The sequence below is a fragment of the Hordeum vulgare genome, chromosome 1H, assembly GCF_904849725.1.
Source record: "Hordeum vulgare subsp. vulgare chromosome 1H, MorexV3_pseudomolecules_assembly, whole genome shotgun sequence".
NCBI classification, from domain to species: Eukaryota; Viridiplantae; Streptophyta; class Magnoliopsida; order Poales; family Poaceae; genus Hordeum; species Hordeum vulgare.
This window is the reverse complement of record NC_058518.1, coordinates 77857238-77881509: the sequence shown is the minus strand read 5'-3', so window position 1 is coordinate 77881509 and position 24272 is coordinate 77857238. Positions and strand designations below refer to the sequence as shown.

Here is a 24272-nt window from a genome sequence, read left to right as displayed (position 1 = left end):
ATCCCGTGGCTTACCCTAAGTCACATTGCTTGCAAGGCTTGTGTGTGATGTTATATTACCGAGTGAGCCCCGAGATACCTCTCCGTTACACGGAGTGACAAATCCTAGTCTTGATCCATACTAACTCAACGGACGCCTTCGGAGATACCTGTAGAGCATATTTATAGCCATCCAGTTACGTTGTGACGTTTGATACACACAAAGCATTCCTCCGGTATCAGTGAGTTATATGATCTCATGGTCATAAGAATAAATACTTGACACGCGGAAAACAGTAGCAACAAAATGACACGATCAACATGCTACGTCTATTACTTTGGGTCTAGTCCATCACATGATTCACCCAATGATGTGATCCAGTTATCAAGCAACAACACCTTGTTCATAGCCAGAAGACCCTGACTATCCTTGATCAACTGGCTAGCCAACTAGAGGCTTGCTAGGGACAATGTTTTGTCTACGTATCCTGAAAAGGACGTGGATGTCGCCTAGAGGGGGGGGGGTGAATAGGCGCTTTAAAATAGTTAAGGTTTAGGCTTGAACAAATGCGGAATAAAACTAACGTTTAATATGTCAAGCACAAAACCTACAAACAACTAGGCTCACCTATGTGCACCAACAACTTATGCTAAGCAAGATAAACAACTAAGTGATAGCAAGATATATTACAATAAACAATATGTCTATCACAAAGTAAAGTGCATAAGTAAAGGGTTCGGGTAAGAGATAACCGAGGCACGGGGAGACGATGATGTATCCCGAAGTTCACACCCTTGCGGATGCTAATCTCCGTTAGAGCGGTGTGGAGGCACAATGCTCCCCAAGATGCCACTAAGGCCACCGTAATCTCCTCACGCCCTCGCACAATGCAAGATGCCGTGATTCCACTAAGGGACCCTTGAGGGCGGTCACCGAACCCGTACAAATGGCAACCCTTGGGGGCGGTCACCGAACCCGTACAAATGGCAACCCTTGGAGGCGGTCACCGAACCCGTACACGTGGCAACCCTTGGGGGCGGTTACCGGTACCCGTACAAATTGCTCGGGGCAATCTCCACAACCTTATTGGAGACCCCGACGCTTCCCGGAGCTTCACACCACAATGATTGAGCTCCGAGACACCACCAAGCTTCTAGGACGCCAAAGCATCCACGAAGAACAATATCAAGGGTACTAAGTACCGAAGGTAGTAAGCTTCTCAACTTCTCACTTCCACGTATCACCGTGGAGAACTCAAACCGATGCAACTAATGCAATGGCAAGAACACACGAAGTGGTCAAGTCCCTCACACTCAAATCCCTCCACAACAACAAAAGCTATGGAGAAATATGAGAGGAAGAACAAGGAGCTCACAAAGAACTCCAAGATCAAGATCCAAGGGGTTCCCCTCACATAGAGGAGAAAGTGATTGGTGGAGATGTGGATCTAGATCTCCTCTCTCTTTTCCCTCAAGAACAAGCAAGAATCATTGGAGGGATAGAGAGTAATCAAGCTCTAAGAATGTCAATAATGGAGATAGAACGAGAGCTCAACAGATAGATTAGGCAAGGGGGAAGAAGACCCCCTTTATATAGTGGGGGGAAGAATCAGACCGTTACCCCCACTCTCTGCCCGAGCTCCAGCGGTACTACCGCTGGCTGCAGCGGTACTACCGCTGGCACCCCAGCGGTACTACCGCTGTCACTCCAGCGGTACTACCGCCAGCTAGCGGTACCACCGCTAGCTGCAGCGGTACTACCGCTGGCACTCCAGCGGTACTACCGCTGGGCCCATGGTAGTGCAAAGGCACTACCACCGCCACGAAAGTCTTCGCAAAAAGGTCCGTCCACGAACAACCGCTAGGCAGGCGGTACTAAGCTCCTGGGGCGGTACTACCGCTGACCAGGGGCGGTACTACCGCGAGCCAGCGGTACTACCGCTAGGTCGAGCGGTACTACCGCTAGGTCCAGCGGTACTACCGCTAGGTCGAGCGGTACTACCGCTAGGTCCAGCGGTACTACCGCTCGCCACTGAAACAGCCATAACTTTCGCATACGAGCTCCGAATCGAGCAAACCCAAGCTTGTTGGATTCAGGACGACAAGGGCTATCCAAACAGCGACTGGAAATCTTAAGACCATGCGGTTATGAATATGCCAAAGATATAGAGATGTGAGATCTCTATGAATGAAGAACCGGCAAAAACTCCAACATCGAAAACATCATAGTAGATGCATATGGACTCCGTTTCCGATGAACTCGAGCTTTTCATGAAGATGACCATAAGCTCTAAAACTCACAAAGAGAAACACCAGCTAAGAACCAAGAAGTATGATGCAAGGATGCAAATGGTTTGAGCTCTCAACGAACGATACGATCAAGCTACTCACTTGAGAGCCCCCCTTGATAGAACAACAATCTATCCTAACCAGAAGACCTATCAAGGGCAAACCTATACCTTGCACCTCATCCTCTTGAGCTAGATGATGATGATCTTGGCTTCCTCAAGATGGACCACCTTTCTTGATTGTGTTGGCTTGATGAATACTAGTTGATTGCTCCCCCATACTCACTATGGGTGAGCCACTCTTCAGCATATCTTCACAAGTCCATTGCCACCATAATGGACGGCAAGCTTCAAGCATGCTATCTTCGTGCTGATCCACTTGAACTTGCACGTCGCAATCTTGATGACGATCACAACTTGACGTCATACTCCATGGGTTGTATGAGATCTTCCCTTTGACGCAAGCTCATGGAAACACACCTAACCCCCACATAGAACTCTCACGAAGACCATGGGTTAGTACACAAACACGTAATGGACAATGCTTACCATACCATGGGATCACTTGATCCCTCTCGGTACATCTTGTACGCTTTGTGTGTTGATCATCTTGATTTACTCTTTGTCTGAGATCTTGATCAACCATGCGTCTCTATGACCATTCTTTGGATAATACCTTGAATACCATCTTGGTCATCATATAAACTCCTTGAACCCAACAGATGGACTTCAAGAAGTGCCTATGGACAAATCCTATAAATGTAACTTAAGGCAACCATTAGTCCATAGGAATTGTCATCAAGTACCAAAACCACATATGGAGATATATGCTCAATATATGCTCCAACAGTGACTAATTTGTCCAGGATGCTCAAGAACGAAGAAACAAGACGAAGTGGTCTATCATTTTATTTGTCTTTCTTGAGTATAGGGACCCCGCACTATTAAGAGGGGATCACTGGGTCTCGCAAGAGACTTGCTCAAAACTCTAGACAATTCCTCTTTCTCTAACTTCCTGTTGTTGGTCTGCTCTTGTCTGGTCGTCACGTGGTTCTCGGACGTCCGGACGCCGGATGACCGACGTCCTCTAAAAATCCGGAGCCAGCCAACAGATTTAAACCCTCGTACTTCCGGCTCCTCCGTTCGTCCGAGGACCAGACGTCCGCGTACGGTAGGAAATCCGTTGCCACTCAACAGATTCAAATTGTCGGACTTTCGACCATTTTCGAACGACCGTGCCCCAGACGACCGATGCCTTTCGTACGTCTGTATTCTGTTCACCTTATCACGAGATGATGTGCTGACCTAATACCTTATGCATCTTCGGACGGACAACGTCCTCCGGACTCCGTATGCTAATCACGTCTCCACCAAATAGTGTGATAACCTGATATCTTCTGCATCTTTCTCCCACCTCGAGTGGGAGTTGTCCAACACAGTGAAAAGATTCCATGAACACCATTCTCTCTCACTCCCATTTGCCTACACCAAATCCTAGATCCCAAGCACATCTGTGAGTTCGTTTGAGTGTTGTTCCGATCAAAAGATAGATCGTCTCCCTCTCCTCCTCTCAACCCAAGTTATTTGTGATTTGAGCAAGTTTTGAGCAGTCTCCGTGATCTTGTTCCACTCCTTCATTTTATCAATTCTACTCAAATCTTGTTCCACCCTCTCATCTCCTTCATTTTATCAATTCTACTCAAATCTTGTTCCACCCTCTCATCAATAACAATGTCATTTTCCTTTAAGGATTTCAAAGTCATTCCTACACGTAACCCAAGTTGAGTGATATAATTATGCAATTTTTTATCTAATTCCTCAATTGGCTTGTGAGTAACCATTTTCCTTTCAATAGCATCAAGTCTTTGCATAACATGTTTCAAGGCTAAATTGGTTTCATTAATGATAATGGGTGGTGTTCCAACAAGATTTTCAATGGTATTATAAGCATCCAAAGTGTGACACATCAAAAGGTTCCCACCGGTGACAGCATCAAGGACGAACCTATACCAAGTGGTTATGCCAACATAAAAATTATGAAGCAAAGTAGTGGTGGATAGCTTATTAGTTGCTTTATTTTGAGCGTAGCAAACCCTGTACCATGCATCTTTCAAACTTTCTCCTCCCCTTTGTTTGAAATTGACAACATCATTATTGGGAGTAACGCGAACAAAAAAAGGACTAGCCATGACTTCGAACAAGAAAACTAGTAACAAGCAAAGGTAAATATTTTTGTATTTTTATTTTTTTAATGAGACAAACTAAATATACAAGCAAATAAAAAGAGGAACAAGTGAACAAAATTTTGTGTAGAGTTACTTGATAGTTGGTGATGATATTTCCCGGCAACAGCGCTACAAATCCTTCCTGATACTCGTGATCAGCGTTGGGTTTTCCGTAAAGAGGAATGGGTAATCGCAGACAAAGTGGGTAAGTATTTACCTCACTTCTAAAACCAAGGTTTATAAAACAAATAGGAATATCAATCCATAACCGTCTTCACCGGCTGCACACAAAAGAACAAACATCTTGCACCCAACACACGCAAGAGGGTTTTCAATCCCTTTGGTCTCGTTATTTCCAAGCGAATGAGGTGTGTAGATAATTGTAAAATGCAAAATAAAAGAAAAGTAAATAAATGGCAGCAAGGTGTTGGAGGTTTTAGCAATATGTTGTGAATGGACCCAAGGGCCATAGCTTTCCCTAGTGGCATCTCTCATGAAAGTAAGCATACGGTGGGTAAACAAATTACTGTTGGGCAATTGATAGCAGAGTGGATAGTTGTGCCATTTTCACGGCATTGATCACGTAAATATAGGTATCACATCCATTGAAAGTGCAATCATGCCCTTAATCATATTTTGATGTTGTTAACAACATACATATAGGAAACTAATCATCTTAATCGAGTGTATCTCAGGTTTTGTTCCCATGAGAGTTTTTGTGTGGATCGTGACTGAAAAGGACGTGGATGTCGCCTAGAGGGGGGGGGGTGAATAGGCGCTTTTAAAATAGTTAAGGTTTAGGCTTGAACAACTGCGGAATAAAACTAACGATTAATATGTCAAGCACAAAACCTACAAACAACTAGGCTTACCTATGTGCACCAACAACTTATGCTAAGCAAGATAAACAACTAAGTGATAGCAAGATATATTACAATAAACAATATGTCTATCACAAAGTAAAGTGCATAAGTAAAGGGTTCGGGTAAGAGATAACCGAGGCACGGGGAGACGATGATGTATCCCGAAGTTCACACCCTTGCGGATGCTAATCTCCGTTAGAGCGGTGTGGAGGCACAATGCTCCCCAAGATGCCACTAAGGCCACCGTAATCTCCTCACGCCCTCGCACAATGCAAGATGCCGTGATTCCACTAAGGGACCCTTGAGGGCGGCCACCGAACCCGTACAAATGGCAACCCTTGGGGGCGGTCACCGAACCCGTACAAATGGCAACCCTTGGAGGCGGTCACCGAACCCGTACACGTGGCAACCCTTGGGGGCGGTTACCGGTACCCGTACAAATTGCTCGGGGCAATCTCCACAACCTTATTGGAGACCCCGACGCTTCCCGGAGCTTCACACCACAATGATTGAGCTCCGAGACACCACCAAGCTTCTAGGACGCCAAAGCATCCACGAAGAACAATATCAAGGGTACTAAGTACCGAAGGTAGTAAGCTTCTCAACTTCTCACTTCCACGTATCACCGTGGAGAACTCAAACCGATGCAACTAATGCAATGGCAAGAACACACGAAGTGGTCAAGTCCCTCACACTCAAATCCCTCCACAACAACAAAAGCTATGGAGAAATATGAGAGGAAGAACAAGGAGCTCACAAAGAACTCCAAGATCAAGATCCAAGGGGTTCCCCTCACATAGAGGAGAAAGTGATTGGTGGAGATGTGGATCTAGATCTCCTCTCTCTTTTCCCTCAAGAACAAGCAAGAATCATTGGAGGGATAGAGAGTAATCAAGCTCTAAGAATGTCAATAATGGAGATAGAACGAGAGCTCAACAGATAGATTAGGCAAGGGGGAAGAAGACCCCCTTTATATAGTGGGGGGAAGAATCAGACCGTTACCCCCACTCTCTGCCCGAGCTCCAGCGGTACTACCGCTGGCTGCAGCGGTACTACCGCTGGCACCCCAGCGGTACTACCGCTGTCACTCCAGCGGTACTACCGCCAGCTAGCGGTACCACCGCTAGCTGCAGCGGTACTACCGCTGGCACTCCAGCGGTACTACCGCTGGGCCCATGGTAGTGCAAAGGCACTACCACCGCCACGAAAGTCTTCGCAAAAAGGTCCGTCCACGAACAACCGCTAGGCAGGCGGTACTAAGCTCCTGGGGCGGTACTACCGCTGACCAGGGGCGGTACTACCGCGAGCCAGCGGTACTACCGCTAGGTCGAGCGGTACTACCGCTAGGTCCAGCGGTACTACCGCTAGGTCGAGCGGTACTACCGCTAGGTCCAGCGGTACTACCGCTCGCCACTGAAACAGCCATAACTTTCGCATACGAGCTCCGAATCGAGCAAACCCAAGCTTGTTGGATTCAGGACGACAAGGGCTATCCAAACAGCGACTGGAAATCTTAAGACCATGCGGTTATGAATATGCCAAAGATATAGAGATGTGAGATCTCTATGAATGAAGAACCGGCAAAAACTCCAACATCGAAAACATCATAGTAGATGCATATGGACTCCGTTTCCGATGAACTCGAGCTTTTCATGAAGATGACCATAAGCTCTAAAACTCACAAAGAGAAACACCAGCTAAGAACCAAGAAGTATGATGCAAGGATGCAAATGGTTTGAGCTCTCAACGAACGATACGATCAAGCTACTCACTTGAGAGCCCCCCTTGATAGAACAACAATCTATCCTAACCAGAAGACCTATCAAGGGCAAACCTATACCTTGCACCTCATCCTCTTGAGCTAGATGATGATGATCTTGGCTTCCTCAAGATGGACCACCTTTCTTGATTGTGTTGGCTTGATGAATACTAGTTGATTGCTCCCCCATACTCACTATGGGTGAGCCACTCTTCAGCATATCTTCACAAGTCCATTGCCACCATAATGGACGGCAAGCTTCAAGCATGCTATCTTCGTGCTGATCCACTTGAACTTGCACGTCGCAATCTTGATGACGATCACAACTTGACGTCATACTCCATGGGTTGTATGAGATCTTCCCTTTGACGCAAGCTCATGGAAACACACCTAACCCCCACATAGAACTCTCACGAAGACCATGGGTTAGTACACAAACACGTAATGGACAATGCTTACCATACCATGGGATCACTTGATCCCTCTCGGTACATCTTGTACGCTTTGTGTGTTGATCATCTTGGTTTACTCTTTGTCTGAGATCTTGATCAACCATTGATGATGATCACAACTTGACGTCATACTCCATGGGTTGTATGAGATCTTCCTTTTGACGCAAGCCCATGTAAACACACCTAACCCCCACATAGAACTCTCACGAAGATCATGGGTTAGTACACAAACACGTAATGGACAATGCTTACCATACCATGGGATCACTTGATCCCTCTCGGTATATCTTGTACGCTTTGTGTGTTGATCATCTTGATTTACTCTTTGTATGAGATCTTGATCAACCATGTATCTCTATGACCATTCTTTGGATAATACCTTGGATACCATCTTGGTCATCATATAAACTCCTTGAACCCAACAGATGGACTTCAAGAAGTGCCTATGGACAAATCCATACCATGGGATCACTTGATCCCTCTCGGTACATCTTGTAGGCTTTGTGTGTTGATCATCTTGATTTACTCTTTGTCTGAGATCTTGATCAACCATGCGTCTCTATGACCATTCTTTGGATAATACCTTGAATACCATCTTGGTCATCATATAAACTCCTTGAACCCAACAGATGGACTTCAAGAAGTGCCTATGGACAAATCCTATAAATGTAACTTAAGGCAACCATTAGTCCATAGGAATTGTCATCAAGTACCAAAACCACATATGGAGATATATGCTCAATATATGCTCCAACAATCTCCCCCATTTTGGTAATTGATGACAACTACTTCAAGAGAGTTTATATAAGGAAATAAGCATAACCAACCGCACACATACAAAACAATAATGCATGCGTGAAACACATACAAAACAATAATGCATGCGTGCAAGATGTAAATAAGCATAACCAACCGCACACATACAAAACAATAATGCATGCGTGCAACACATACAAAAACAATAATGCATGCGTGCAAGATGTAAATGCTTACGCAATAAAAGCAAACCCCTCTAAACATATCCAAAGTAAACTAAACTCTCTAAACTTCTCCCCCATTGGCATCGATTGCCAAAATGGACGAAAAGTTTAGAAAGCCAATATATTTGGTGGTCCTCCAAAAAGTGTGTACTTCTGAGCAAATGAGTGCAAAGAAATACAAAAATACAATGATAAGTAGTTGGAGGAAAACAAACTATATTGAGGACCCAAAGATTGCAAATAAAGGAATCGTATGCCACAAGGACATACCAAAATAGAGGCAAGCAATCAAAAGATACCGGATGGAACAAACAATCATATGGTCCTTCGAACCATATGAATAAAAGATATTATGATAAAAGCAACGGAGTGTTTTATCAAAACTAGAGAAGCTCTCCATGATTCCAAGAGGAGGAGGGAAGATAGTTGTCCGATTTTAAGAGTTAGGTATGCAAATTATCCGGTTTTTTAGTCGAGGGACCAAGGGCCAATTTTGTCGCACAAGATTTTGCGGAGTCAAGATTCTGAAAATTTCCCACGGATTAGCGGTCAGTTCTATTCTAAGATTGCAGATTGAGATTGTGGATTGTGTTGTGTCCTGAAATGTCTGTACTATCCTAGGAATATATTTTTTACTAAATTAGTAACATTTTTTTTCTCTTCCAAACAGTTTTTTGTTGAATATGAGTAGGAAAACCATTTATGAATATCATGAAGTGCTAAATATCCATTAGTTCCATTTAACGGTCTAACTTTAGCTAAACACCATTTGTACAAAATTTGACCAAGAATTAGCAGCACCATTCTCACATTAGCAAGTAACACCAAGCACAACAAGGATTGACCATTCACAATACAGAAAAAAGTTATACGTAGCAAACAACAACATGATCCACCTAACCAACAGCAACATATATCCATCCACTGAACCAACAACAGTAACACAATCCTCATGTGATAGTGCAAATGGGGATCTAGGGGATGAGAAATTTGAACTTAATCCGCACTTTACTTGTAATAACTTTGATAATTTGCCCCCCTCCCCCCTAAATTGACGGGTGAGGCCGGGGTCACTGATCATTGAAACAACGAAAGGGCAAATCATCAAACCTTATGTAAAATGGGGCAAACGATCCAAATGACCGTCCTATTGGAGCTACTAATTACAGCCAGAGTACCACTAGTTGGCCCAATAGGATACCCTATTAATTCAAAACGTTTCTTTTGAGGGACTTCTCAAAATCTTGATATTCTGTATAAATTCAAGTTTGTTGGGCATTTTGGATTGTACCAAGGATTCTGTAGAATCCTCTGTGGTTTTGAAAGGCAAATCGGGTTCTTCTTGGGATTATTCAAACCAAGATTTTCTAGAACCTGCTACTAAGAACTGAACCCAAAAGAGTTGATAATGCATGACAAAAGTCTTACACTCTGAACAGAGAAAGTACTTAGAACAAACAAACATTTATTTCTCAGTGTTCGTTGACATGAAACGTGGTAAAATCCAACTGAAATACGCATATAAACGGAATTTACAAATTATATTATTCAATTTAAGCAGACGAGGATAGCTTCAATCCGAGGTGAATGAGCGGCGCCACCTTCTTCACCGCCGGCCTGGCCATGATCCGCCCCCACCAAGCCATGACGCTCGCGCGCGACTCCAGCAGCGACGCGTACTCGGTGCCGGCCACGAGGCAGTAGGTGAAGCCGAAGTGGACGAGGTCGGCGAGGCTGAAGAAGTCCCCGGCGAGGTACGGCGAGCTGGACAGGCGCGCCTCGTACACGTCGAGGACCTTCTCCAGCTTCCCGACGTACTCGTCGACGACGGCCTGGTCGCGCGTGCCGCCGATGAACGGCAGGATGACGCACTGCCGGACGACGTTGACGATGGCCGGCTGGTACTGGTGGGCCTCCACCTCCGTCCACAGGTCCACCATGGCTAATTCCTTGAGGCTGGATTCCCGCAGGAGATCGGTGGCGGCGCTGGTTCCTCCGTACTTGCGGAGCACGTACCGAGAAATCGCGTGCGATTCTGAGGTAATATTAACGACGTGTGGATCAAATCGAAAATCTAATTACAGTTTGTGTGCTGTGAATTGATTCGTTAGTGAGTGTGTGAATTTCATACCGAAGAGAGTCAGCTCGCCGTCCTCCAACGCCGGAATCTTGCCGAATGGCTGCGAGATTGAAACATATGAAAATGGAGCGAGATAGAAACATACACATCAAGGTGTAAATTGTCTCTGTTTCTACATACGTTCCGAGAGAGGTAAGGCTCGGTCCTCTGCTCGCGCGCGGCCATGTCGAGGGGGACGAGCTCGTAGTCTGCGCCCATCTCCTCCAGGCACAGCAGCACCGTCGCAACGAACGGCGACGCCCCCACTCCGTACACCTTTACGGCACCGCCCATCTCTCTCTCTCCCCCTCTCACACACCTGCACAGCTTCTGTCTCTCTCTCTCCCCCTCTCACACACCTGCACAGCTTCTGTCTCTCTCTCTCCCCCTCTCACACACCTGCACAGCTTATGTCTCTCTCTCTCTCACACAGAGAGCGGTAATTAAGCAGCTCTGTTTTTGGTACTGATTAGTGCAGGTTTAAGCAGACCTTTGACCAACCCAACTTATACATGTGATGGGAGTGATTGCAAGGAAGATAATATAACCAAATCGTCTAGACGGTACTGTACTATTTTCGTGATATGATCTCAGCAAGATTTGGTGTGGTTACGGTCAACCAAGTTATAATTTCTTTCTATCCTTGACTTGATTCATGAATCGATCTTCCTTCCTGCCCAAGGAATTGTGACTTTGTCCATAGTTAAACACATACGATAATATAACCAAATAGTGGTCCTCGACGGGATTTGCCTTTTCGCCCCAAATACTCTTCTCGTGGTCTTGTCGCCGTGAAGAAAAAGATTTGGTGTAGCTATGGTCAACCTAGTGATTTTTTCTTGGGAATCGTTTCCCACCCGCGCGTCGGTCGACCCCTGGCGCGTGGGCCCTTGGAACATTTTTGCCATCCGCGCGCTTCTTCGGTCAATGGATGCAATATTTTTCATCTAAATATGTTGCAACCTGCGTCATTTTTGCTGCAAGCGTTTTTTTACTATATTTTGTCTCAGTAAAAAAGTTGCATATACGTTTGGTTGCAACTCTAGTTCGTTAGTTTTTTGTTACAATCAATGTTTTTTTACTTTTTGCTACAACCGTGTTAATTTTTGCTACAACCGGCATCATGTTTTGCTGCAACCGTTCACTAAAAAGTTGCATACACGTCACGTAAATTTTTGTTACAACCATCATTTGACTTTTGCTACCACGTACCATCAGCTTCGTTTTTTTGCTACGATCACGTAGATATTTTTTTGCTACAAATTTTTTTTGTTGCAACCGTTGAAAAAATTGCTGCATGGCATCGAAATTTTGCTGCATAGGGAGGAAAATATTGCATGCGAATCCAACGGTGCCGACGACGCGGGGTTGGTGGATCCTGCGGCCCGCGCGCGGCCGGCCGAAAATCTGGGCCGGCGCGCCGGCGCGGATCACCCCCTTTTTTCTTTTTGTTCTTGATTGATGACTTATTTCATAATTCGACGTTCCTTCTTGTTCAAGGAATTGCGACTTCATATACTTCGTGTGTATCTAAATACTTGTAGTTATTGAAAACTAGACTAGTTCTCTAAAATTACAAATATTTAGGTATAGAGGGAATAGTTAAGTTCTCCAAATCCTTAACAAGTGTTAGATAATGTATATTGTTATCCGCAAAAAAGAAAAAGTAAATTGCATTACCTTCAAAATGAATTTGTTCATCCTTGAAGAGGATGTTGCATTACCTTCTAAATAAATTTCTTCATTCTCAGTTGTTGAGGTCGACAGGGTGGTGAGGGGTAATGTTTTACATCGGGCGGTCGATCTGGTGCGTGTGGCGGTCGCTCCCATGGTTGCCATATCGCACCATGGGGCCCATACACCGACTACCACATCCACAATCGCCTTATCCTCTTCCCCTTACGCACGCATCTCTTTCCCTTCACCCTACTCGCCTAATCTTCCATCTCTCAACGCGTCTCCCTCGGGTCTGTCATGCTCGGCAAACCTACGCACCAAAAATTCTACTCCTTTAGCGAGCCACGTACCAAATCCATAGCTCCGCCATAACTCTCCTACTTCCCACACCTCATAGGGCACATATCCGTTCGAATCCCCTCCATCCCCTGCTTTCCCGTCGCACAAGCAACCACTACTATAGTGGGGCTGATGTGAGACAGCTCGACCACCTCACCGCATGGTGGAGGCAATGCTTCATTCGGTGACGAGAGGCGGCGACCAACTGTGGTGGTACCGGTGTGGGGTCGTGTGGTCTGCTGGAACTAGCATATACTCCCTTTATATTTAAATGCTTGTAGTTGAGGAGAACTAGTCTAGTTCGCTACTTCTCTCCAATTACACGTATTTAGAAACGGAGGGAGTATATGACGACGCTCGAACCGACACATGGTCATGATTCTACGACACGCTGGCGATGCGGAGGTGCAAAAAGCATGGGGCCGTGGGGGCTGCTGGAACCGGCATATATGATGCTATTGAAACCAGTATGTGATTGTGCTTCTACAACATGCTAGCAATGTGCAGGTGCAAATGGCGAAGGAATCGAGCCACTTCGACGCTATGGCGACGCTGCAACCTTGCTACGACGAGCTACAACCGTCCATGGCGGAGCTGCAACCAGTGGTGCGCCCGAGACACGTTGGCGCCATGAAGATGCTACAACAATCTACAATCGGCACATTGAGATGTTGGATCGGTCGCAGTCGGGAACTGCAACCGGTGACAACACGAACAATAAGCAACAACAACCATGTTGCAACCATGATGAAGGGAGTTGCAACCGGCAATGAGGCAGAGCTGCAACGTGACGACCGGAGTTGCAAGGTCGTCGATACATGAGGGATGCGTGTTGCAACCATGGCCTTTAGGAGCTGCAACAATGGCGACAGAGCTGCATAGAAGTTGGGATGGGTGCTACAACCACATGTCGAGGAGCTGGGACCCCGACGTGCTGGGAGTCGTGGATGGAGCTGCAAGAGGTTGTGCCCCGGCTGCGCAAACGGTCGACGATCCTTGAACTCAAGTGCAGACTCTGCGCAGGGAAGACAACAATTCAAGCATTTGTATGAGATTTCGTCTAACGGTCGTTAGCGCTCTCATCCGACGATGAAAAGGGTGACCGATCACTATTGTGGAATGCTGCTATGAAGACACACCTATCACATACGCTAGCCCAAAATTATTGTGATGTACACTTCGCAAACGCTTCGGCGAAGAAGTGTGTGCAATGGCACAATAACACACCCAATTCTGAAAGAAGAAGAAACGTCTATGATATATTTCACAAGGTTTTTGTAAAAAAAAAATATGTGTGTGGTATAGTCTATCATTGAATGATTATAAAAGATGCCTTGAGCACAGTTATAAAAACATACACTATTGCAAATTTCAAGTTTTCCAAGTGCCTTGAAAGCTCGGCGAAAGTCGCTTTCCTCGTCACAAACTTTGCTGAGTATAGTTCTCGGCTAAGGGTACTCGGCCCAAACCCTTTAGGCAAATCCCACTTTGCCGAGGGCCATCCATCGGGGACTCGACAAAACATTTGCGGAGCCCTTGGTAGGTACTCGGCAAAAGAAATCACTTGATGGACCAGACGAAGACAACGGTTGCTGCATGACGAGAATCTTTGTCGAGCGCCTTCCGTTGGTACTTGGCGAACTTAGATGCCCAAGAGCCGGGCATGTGGCATTCATTGCTTGACGAAACACCGTCTTTGCCAAGATCCAACACATAAGACTCGGCAAAATCCAACGCATGAGTGACCAACACCTGTCACGGGATTTTTGCTGCGATCTAAAATTTATCGAAATAGTTATCCTTATAATTGGCAAACTGTCTACATTCGAGGCCGACACCTCTCGTGCCATGCTCGCCGATATTCATATACTAGCACATGGCGAAGGTTCAAACTATTTTTCAAGTACATTTAACATATCTTGGCAAAGATTTTGCCAGGTTCTTCACCTTGGCCCAGAGCCGTGCCATGCTCGCCGATATTCATATACTAGCACATGGCGAAGGTTCAAACTATTTTTCAAGTACATTTAACATATCTTGGCAAAGATTTTGCCAGGTTCTTCACCTTCGCCCAGAGCCTTGCTTGACAACGGTACGTCCAACATAATCTTAGGTTCTTTTTTCTGGTTTTTTCCTAGAACTATGACATTAGGGAAACACGGACACGTGGCATGACCTGAGAACACGAGAAGAGCTATGTCGAGTGGCAGCAAAGGAAGCTCAGCTAAAATTTACTACCAAGGAAAAATAAATCATAGATATATTACCGATTACATCACTGAGAGAGCTCGACAAAAGTTTACTACGAAGGAAAATAGTATTTTCGTAATTATGTTGCCGAGTATGTGTTATAGAGATCTCGGCAAACATTTACTGCCAAGCAAAAACGTATTCCTTTCATAAACAAATATAAAAGCATTTAGAATACTATTTTAGTAATCTAAATATTTTTATATTAATTTATAGAAGAAGTATTTTCGTAAATACGTTTGTCGAGTAAATGGACCACGAATCTCGACAAAGATGATTTGTAGATCAATAACCAGTCAAACGCAAACGACCGTGTCACATGGCACCTATTTGCTGCGTGCCGAGAGAAGGAATCTGAAAATACGTCTCATAAACCGAGATTGGTCTGTTTGCCGAGTACTTTACCCTCGAGCATCTTCAACAAACGCGTTAAATTAGTATCGTGTCGCAAATTAGGTCGTTTTAGTACGCGCGCAACGCGACGGGTGGCTCCAGCGGGTGCGTAAAAACGACGCGCGCGGCATATGCAGTTCAGCGCGCTGGCCGAAACGCAATCGCGCGTCGCTTATTTGCTGCGCCAGCTCCCGCGCGCTGGACTCTCGCGCGCTCGCTCTCCCACTCCCACCCACCATCCGGCCGCGCCGCCGCCACCGCCCGCGCCCCTCGGCGACCGTTCAGGCGCTTCCCCAGCCTATCCCCGTGCCCCCCGGGGACCGTTCAGGCGCTTCCCCGACCTATCCCCGCCGCCGCCGCCGCCCGCGCCCCCCGGCGACCGTTCAGGCGCTTCCCCGGCATATCCCCGCGCCGCCGCTCTTCCGCCCCACCCCCTCCTAGTCCCGCCGGCCCTCACGCGCCTCCTCGTCCGAGGAATAGCGTCCGAGCGCTCGCTGTCGCTCGAATGTATATGTGGTTTATGCGTGCTGCGCGCGCTGTATTTTTGGACGCCGCTGAAGCGGCGCGCGCTGCATTATAGCGCGGCCGTTGAAGCCAACGCTGACGGCCGCGCTAAACCAACCGAAGCGCGCGCGGCAAATAGATTTTTTGCGCACGGCGCGAAGCGCGGTTTGGAGATGCTCTCATACGCTTGGTAACGATTGGCGTGTGTGCCGTGCCCTGCTACCTGCTGAGAGCCGTTCTCGGCTTTCAAAGCTTTTGTCATGATTCCATGTTCGTACTCGACCAACGCGAAAGGACTTGGTAGCTACTCCCTCCGTCTCAAAATAATTGTCTTAACTTTATACTAGTTCTAGTATAAAATTATATTAAACTTAAGACATTTATTTTGAGACGGAGGGAGTATAATTTTTACAGTAATGGTAACGAGTATGTGTCACTGACATGTGGATCCATGCACGAAAACCCAATGAAGATACATATAAACGAAAAAATACGATATCATCCCACGGCAAGCCTGAGAATGATTTTTCTGCACCCACACACATTGCATCCCTATGCACGATTAAAAACTTAGTAAAATATTTTTAAAAATTCTGAAACTTTATCAATGTGATAATGATCAAACTTTTTACGTGCTTACAAAATTTTGTGACGAAATAACATCCTAGAAAATATGTACAGAAAGACAAAGTTTGTGTTGAAAATATATGAACAGTGCAGAGCATTATTTGTATTTCGTTTTGTATGGAGACCATTTGATCTTTTCAGTGACCAAACTTTGCAAGCTCAGAGCATCTTCAACAGCCGCGCTTCGCGCCGCGCCTAAAAAATGTGTTTGCCGCGCGCGCTTCGGCTGGTTTATCGCGGGGATAGGCGCTGGCTCCAACGGCCGCGCTATAATGCAGCGCGCGCCGCTCCAGCAGCGCGCGCAACACGCACAAACCACATGTACATTTCAAAAAATAGGAGCAAAAACGATCAAACAAACAAAATAAATCAACAATAAATAGTCATTACAACCCAAACAAATAGTTTATCGTTCAGTATAACAAATAATGCAAACAAATATCGCGCGGGGATAGGCCGAGGAGAGCCTGAACGGTCACCGGGGACGCGAGCGGCGGCGGCGGCGCGGCCGGATGGGGGTGGCAGTGGGGAGCGAGAGCGCGAGAGTGGAGGAGCGAGCGCGGGAGAGAGGAGGAGCGAGCGCGGGAGAGTCGCGCGCGCGGGAGCTAGCGCAGCAAATAAGGGGCGTGCGATTGCGTTTCGGCCAGCGCGCTGAACTGAAAATGACGCGCGCGCCGTTTTTGCGCGCCCGCTGAAGCTATCCGCCGCGTTGTGCGTGCTAAAACTACCTTTTTGCGAGCGCGGCTGTTGAAGATGCTTTAAAACATTTGCTCATGGTTACATCCACCGAGTTTTAGATATTTTTTTTAATTTATTGTTTACTTAATGGGTACACCGAAGGTGGGTGCAGCACTACTTTCCGATGACGGAAAATGTACGATGTTCCATTTAAGCAGACAAAGATGGCTTCAACCAGAGGTGGATCAGCGGCGCCACCTTCTTGACCGACGGCCGGGCCATGACCCGCCCCCACCACGCCCACACGTTCGCGCGCGACTCCAGTAGTGTCGCGTACTCGGTGCCGGCCACCAGGTAGTAGGTGATACCGAAGTGGACGAGGTCGGCGAGGCTGAAGAAGTCTCCGGCGAGGTAGGCGTGCGCCGACAGCCGCGCCTCGTACACGTCGAGGACCTTCTCCAGCTTCCCGACGTTCTCGTCGACGACGGCCTGGTCTCGCGCGCCGCCGACGAACGGCAGGATGACGCACTGCTGGACGATGCTGGCAATGGCCGGCTGGTACTGGTGGGCCTCCACCTCCGTCCACACGTCCACCATGGCCGATTCTTCGAGGCAAGATTCTCGTAGGAGATCGGCGGTCTGCAGCTTGGTTCCTGGCCATCCGTGCTTGCGGAGCACGTACAGAGAAATCGCGCGCGATTCTGCGATCACATGACCGATTAGAGGATTAAATGATTAAGACAAAAGATTTAAGTGAGTGAGGTTTTGATTAAGGGCCTGTTTGGTTTCAATAAGACCCTGGTTTCAAATAAGTCATCAACTTATAAGGCGAAAAATGCAAAAAATGACTTATTTTATCAAACAGATCCAACTTATAAGTCACCCCAACTTATAAGTCATAAGTTGCTTCACCCCAACTTAAAACTTATAAGTCACCCACTTTTGCATGAAAATGTGACTTATAAGTCAGATGACAACCGTGACTTATAAGTCACTGGTTTTAAGTCACCTGACTTATAAGTCACTGGTTTTAAGTCACCGGACTTATAAGTCACCTGACTTATTGAAACCAAGCAGGGCCTAAGTCAGGTGACTTAAAACTAGTGACTTATAAGTCACTCATGTTAGGTTGTCATCTAACCATGCAAAAGTGGGTGACTTATAAGTTTTAAGTTGGGGTGAAACAACCTATGACTTATAAGTTGGGGTGACTTATAAGGGGTGTTTGTTTCCAGAGACTTTCTGGTGTACGGACTAAAAAAAATTCCTTTTAGTCCCATATGAAACAAACAGGAGGGACTTTTAGGGACTAAAAGGGATATTTAGGACTAAAATAAGAAGTCCCTCTGAGAGAGTCTTTTTAAAACTTTTTTGACATTTTTTTCAACAGTGTCCCTACTTTTAGAATGTCATTTAATAACTACTACTATATTACTAAGGGTAACATAGTCTTTATACATGTTATTTAATGATCTCTAGTCCATATTTAATCCATAGAAATAAACGGATATGGACTAGAGACTTTTTAGTTGGGACTAAAAAAAGTCTCGGGACTTTTAAAACAAACAGGGCCTAAATTGGGTCTGAGAAAATAAGTCACTTTTTGTATTTTTTAATTTATAAGTTGGTGACTTATTTGGAAGCCATGCCTATATGGTCTGATTTGTGACGAGTGTGTGAATTTCATACCGAAGAGAGTCAGCTCCCCGTCCTCTAACACCGGGATCTTGCCGAAAGGCTGCAAGATCGAAGCATGCAAGAAAATGGAATGAGATAGAAGATTGGAGCACCTGACCTGAGTAATGAAACTTCTCACGAGAAAAACAGGATTAAGAAGGTAGAGTGCCGTGGTTGATGGTTGAGCTCGCTCAGCAGAAGCGACGTACGTTTCGGGAGAGGTGGGGCTCGGCCCTCTGCTCACGCGCCGCCATGTCGAGGGGGACGAGCTCGTAGTCCGCGCCGACCTCCTCCAGGCACAGCAGCACCGTCGCGACGAACGGGGACGCCCCCACCCCGTACACCTTCACAGCACCGCCGCCCATCTCTCTCTCTCTCTATCTCTCTGAGTCTGAGAGAGGAGCTCAAAGGTGAGGGAAGGAGAAAGGTAGGTGGGTTGCAGAGGAAGAGAGGAGAGCTAATCAGATTTCTCATACAGCATGACCAGTCCACAGCGCACGGCGGCCTTTTCAAGTTTCGACGACGACCGCCGACTGGCATGGGCCCCACTGTCATACGCACACCGTATCAAAAACTAAGTCTCCCCCAAAGACGGTGGGTCCCGCTTCTCTTCCTCTTCCTCGAGTCTTTCTTCTCCCTCATCCTCCCCATGGATGAGGATGATTCTTAGTTCTTGGTTGTAAATACGTCTTATATGAAGATTTTCTTTTAGAAATTGAATAAAAATTTAAAATAGTAAAAAGTATTTTTAGATAAAGTTAACTTTATTTTGCACTAGCATATAAATTATCATGAAAAAAACCAACATTGACTTCAGGACCAAAAGGACAGAAAATATTTGGTATTATAGGTCATTATTCATACTATTTTGACAACAAATTTGTTCTTTTTCAATGAAGTCAAAGGATACAAAATAATTGTGATTCTTTTCTAACAAGTATAATGAAAGGTCAAGTTTATTTTTAAAATATTTTTTGAATTTTTTGAATTTTTTTGAATTGCTAATGAAAATATATAGGATGTATATAAACTCAGGAACAAAAGGTTCCCGTCCATGATCCCTACTGTCCAACTCCACTTCTGGCATGTCTTGTCTTGGATGGTAAAATAGGTGCGTGTTGCTTACTGGTAAGACGGGTTTTCCTTTATTAGGAGAGATTGATAAAGGGAACTACTAGGCATCAGACTATAGATTTTTGTGAGGTATCAGACTAGTCCATGGCCACTGGATAGGAAGCATGCACACCATCTGATCCACCAACAAACTCTCTTGTGCGATTCAGTTTGCATGCAGATTTGACAGTAACTGCAATTAATTTCTTTCCTAACAATTTCTTCCTAAAATCAGGGCATTGTTATTTAAAGATATCTTGTTTGTTTCCAATCACGAGGACCCTCTCTTCCTAAGTATTGTTTCCATTGCTTCCTAAGTATTGTTTCCAAAGAGGATCGTTGCTTCCTAAATTTTATTTGGGTCGTACAAAGTTTTCAATCGTAAGGATTTTTTTTGTTTGCTTCCTATGCTGTTTTGAACCGTGACAGTCCTTGCATCCGAAGCTTCAATTTGGTTTGCTTCCGAAGCTTAATATTTATTGTTTTGGACTCTCTTCTTTATTTCTTTCGATTACGTTTCTTCCCTGTTGTCTCGATAATTTTTTTTCCGATATGGTTGGAGTTTGCATTAAAATTGGAGATTGCTTCGGTCTTGTTACAATTGTTTGAGACTGTTTGAGTAATCGGAAGTTGTGTCCAGTGTATTGTTTTAGCAGAAAATATGTTTCATGCGACCAAAGAATTGGTTGAATGTATCGACAATTGTGACTCAAAAAAAATAAATTCCAATCATACAATGCATAAAAAAAGTAGAATTTGCTTTGAAGAAAATACATTTTTGATTCAAAATATTTTCAAATTTGTGTCCAGAGAAGTTGCTTTGAACCCCACTGACACAATACAAACCCCACAAACAATGGTTGTGTATCCTTGCACATCGATATGGTCCAAGGGTTCCTTTCATGATCTTCATGGCTGGTGGTCCACCTTGACAAGGATGGCACAAGGGAGAGCGGAACAGACAAATAGCACCTCGGCGGCGATGTTGAGGACATACATGACATACTAACAATACCATGGAAGCACGCCCACTGGGATAGCACCAGCTGAAACATGGATGAATTGCTTCCATTATCACCGGAGCACTGAGATCTATAAATTTTAGACATTATCAAAGATAATAATATGAGAATTGTCAGAACAATTGATAACTTAAGACCAATGATAAAATAACTAGCATGAGAGATAAGAATTTAACCGGTTAAGCACACAATGGCAATGAGAAAATGAGCCAAACTGGACATTGAAATGAATGATGCAAAGTTTGCACAACATATGCTGCAGTATGTGATGAAACTAGAAGTATGGGGGGCAACGTTCAAACTAGAATACATCAGGAAAATATAACAGAAAATAAGATAGTTAGATAAAGGCTTACACGAAGCCACGAGTTGGCCTGTCACAACATACACTGGGTTGTGTTTTGATCAAAATGGTGTTAAAAAACGAACAATAGGAACACCAAAATTTTTTGAAACATAGAGTATGGAAGCAAACCACAAACACCAAAGAGACATACCTAATATAATATGGGGCATGTCATATATTACGATGGTGATAACAATGACAAACAACATTTTTTCAATGGAGCAGGAAGCATTGGAAGCATTTTATCCAAACCGAAGGAGCATACGAATTACAATTTGGAAGCCCCGCAGTATGAAACATGAAAATGTGTTATCTTAGTATAACTCATCTTAGTTTGGAGCATAGAAAACTAACATGGAAATTAATTAAGAGTGCCAACATGGGGAAGCATGTTCTTCACGTACATATACAAAATACACCAAAAATTGGTTGAACTATGGAAGAAAACTTTCTGAACCGAAGAAACATATGTAGTATTATTTTTGGAAGTCAACTAGTAGGAAGCATGAAAACAGTGATATCTCAACATAATTCATCTTAATAGGAAGCATATTTGTGTCTTGTTAATGCCACTACACAAAGACATAACAAAATCGGACCCAATGCTAGTACGACATGAGCCATATCAAATTTTATCAATGGTCGTAGCAAGAATAATTATTGTAGAAACATATAGGAGAAATCAAATTAGGAAGCATGCATAACATGAAACAAAGATGTGATGCTATCGTGCACTAGAAGCATAGAAATTTAATTTTTAAAATTTGCGTTTTTGCTGGACAAGATTTGGGGTGCACAAGTTTAAGGTATGCCAAACATCGTTGTGACGGTGGCTCAACTGCGTGACGGATGCTTTGACGGCAACTCGGGTGATGTTGTGACGGCGAGACTACTACGAGCTAGTGTCGCGGGCTGCTCCGGCGAAGCGGCGGCCATGTCGCCGCGCTGCATACCAATGCTGCAACGACGGCTAAACTGCTCCGACGGTGGCTGTGTCATGGCATGGAAACACTGAAAATATGGACGCTCAAGCACAAAATATGGACACTGAAAATATCAAACATGGCATGGAAATTTGTAAGCTTGATGCCATGATGAGGATGCGTCTGTTAGTGACTTTGCAATGGAAGCATTTTTATAGATCAGCTAGGCAAGTGGGACAATTTAGAAGCAAGTTTAATTGACGCGGTATAAGATGCGTAAGGTGCAGTTTGGAAGCAATTTTCGGAATCGAGTACGCACAAATGTGAAACCTCCCTGCATTCATAAGGGTGCAATTTCAGTCACATATGAAAGCATGGAATTTTGAAAAAAAGGAAAATATGACAAATTTACCGTCAAGCTATGGGTACGTATATTCTATACACAGAAAGCATTGTATGATGCATTGAAATTGTAATGTCGCAGCAACTATAAAATAGAATGGAAACATCGAGAAAACATGGAAAAACTGAATACTCTGAACATATTAGGCCGGCAATGAACAATTGCATATCCCCAAATTTGGGGCAATCCACGAGTTGTACATACCTTTGTTTTGGAGATCCCTTCCTTCAAATTGATGAAGCAATTTTGCAGCCCAGAAAATTCCAATCCTATAATCCAGCCGGCCGAATGAATCAATAGGGATCCATCTGATTCAATAGATGGAGGATGAGAAAACAATGCAGAATCCAACGGGGTTAACATCGGTGGAGTAGATTAGGGCTAACCGTGCTGTTGGGGTGGGGGGAGCGAAGGAGGAACCTGCGAGGTCTCGTCGACGGGCAGTGAGGTCGCATCGTGGAGTCCCGTCGTTGGCTGGCTGAGTCGCGACGAGGCGGCGGCAGAACAGCGGATCCGATGAGCGCGAGTTGGTGGCGAGGCGAGAGAGGTGGGAATCAGAGCTCGTCAGGGCCGATGGTTAATGCCTGGTTCGGTGGCGAGAGATTAGGGGAGGGGATGGCGTGAGGGGATATGGTGGAACTGGTTTTTTTTATTCAATACGAGAGAAATCTAGAACGTCAAATTCGCAACGAATCGACGGGGATCGAGTAGTCTGGCGAGGGCGTTCCTTCAGACTATAGATGTAAAGCGTTTCCCATTGATAAAGCTGACCTTGACCAACCAAGCATATGATGCTCCCGCAATAAAAAGAAGATGATGGGAGTAATTGCAAGGAAGATAATACTTCCTCCGTTCTAAAATAAGTATTTCAAGCTTAGTATAATTTTATACTAAAGTTAATATAAAGTTGAGACACTTATATTATAACAGATGGAGTATCATATAAGGGCATCTTCAAAGCGGGCTATCAAACCGTGGTCTGCGTGGTTTGGACGTATTTAGTCATTCAACGTGAGTTTGTATCGGTTCACCAAGTGGTCTGGATATTATTTTTCCGATAAACCTGAGATAAATTAGGGAGGCTTTGCGGGAGTCCAAATATATGCCACGCAGGACCCTGACACCTCTCGCTCACCCAAAACCCCTCCTGAACACCGTACCTTCATCCTTCAATATTTTCTTCTCTCTTGTCCTCCTAGTCGTTCCATCATCCTGGCCACCATATCATATCCCTACCGGAATTCAACGGGTTTGTCACCTTTAACAATACATCCAGGCTTCATGCTGCTTCTTCTCCACCACCGTATCACAACTCTTCTTCGATCGCCGCGTAGGTACCATCCGCTCCTACGATGCTCATCATGCCCGACAATTGTTCGGTGAATTGTCAGAGCTAAATTCTTTTGTCCATTCTTCTTTGAAACAATGGTCATCGAGTGCTCAACCGCAACCGGACGCGCGGTCATTTGATGCTTATGATTGACTACTTTGCCCCGGATGCCCTCTTCGCTGACAATTTTCGCCCCCGCCTCCGGATGCAAAAAAAATGTATTTGATCGATATTCTCTACCATGATGACTACTTTATCTTTAAAAAAGACACCCTAGGAGCCTGGATTTTATGGACCGTCTGTATATTGCTTACACATCGGGTTTT

The 24272-nt window shown here is 45.0% G+C and overlaps 2 protein-coding genes across 2 annotated transcripts; both read right to left on the bottom strand.

Annotated features, from left to right (window-relative positions):
- Positions 1 to 9990: 9990 nt before the first annotated feature.
- LOC123407356 (probable glutathione S-transferase GSTF1) lies at positions 9991 to 11114 on the bottom strand. The gene is made up of 4 exons (XM_045100472.1): positions 11077 to 11114; positions 10806 to 10996; positions 10677 to 10725; positions 9991 to 10580 (listed from the first exon to the last, which is right to left on the bottom strand). Exons 2-4 carry the CDS (start codon positions 10956 to 10958, stop codon positions 10099 to 10101), a joined length of 684 nt encoding a protein of 227 aa, XP_044956407.1. The 5' UTR covers positions 10959 to 10996; positions 11077 to 11114; the 3' UTR covers positions 9991 to 10098.
- A 6181-nt stretch (positions 11115 to 17295) lies between these two features.
- LOC123425137 (probable glutathione S-transferase GSTF1) lies at positions 17296 to 19304 on the bottom strand. The gene is made up of 3 exons (XM_045108814.1): positions 19019 to 19304; positions 18822 to 18870; positions 17296 to 17833 (listed from the first exon to the last, which is right to left on the bottom strand). The coding sequence occupies exons 1-3, from the start codon at positions 19172 to 19174 to the stop codon at positions 17343 to 17345; spliced, it is 696 nt and encodes a 231-aa protein (XP_044964749.1). The 5' UTR covers positions 19175 to 19304; the 3' UTR covers positions 17296 to 17342.
- Between the last annotated feature and the right edge of the window lie 4968 nt (positions 19305 to 24272).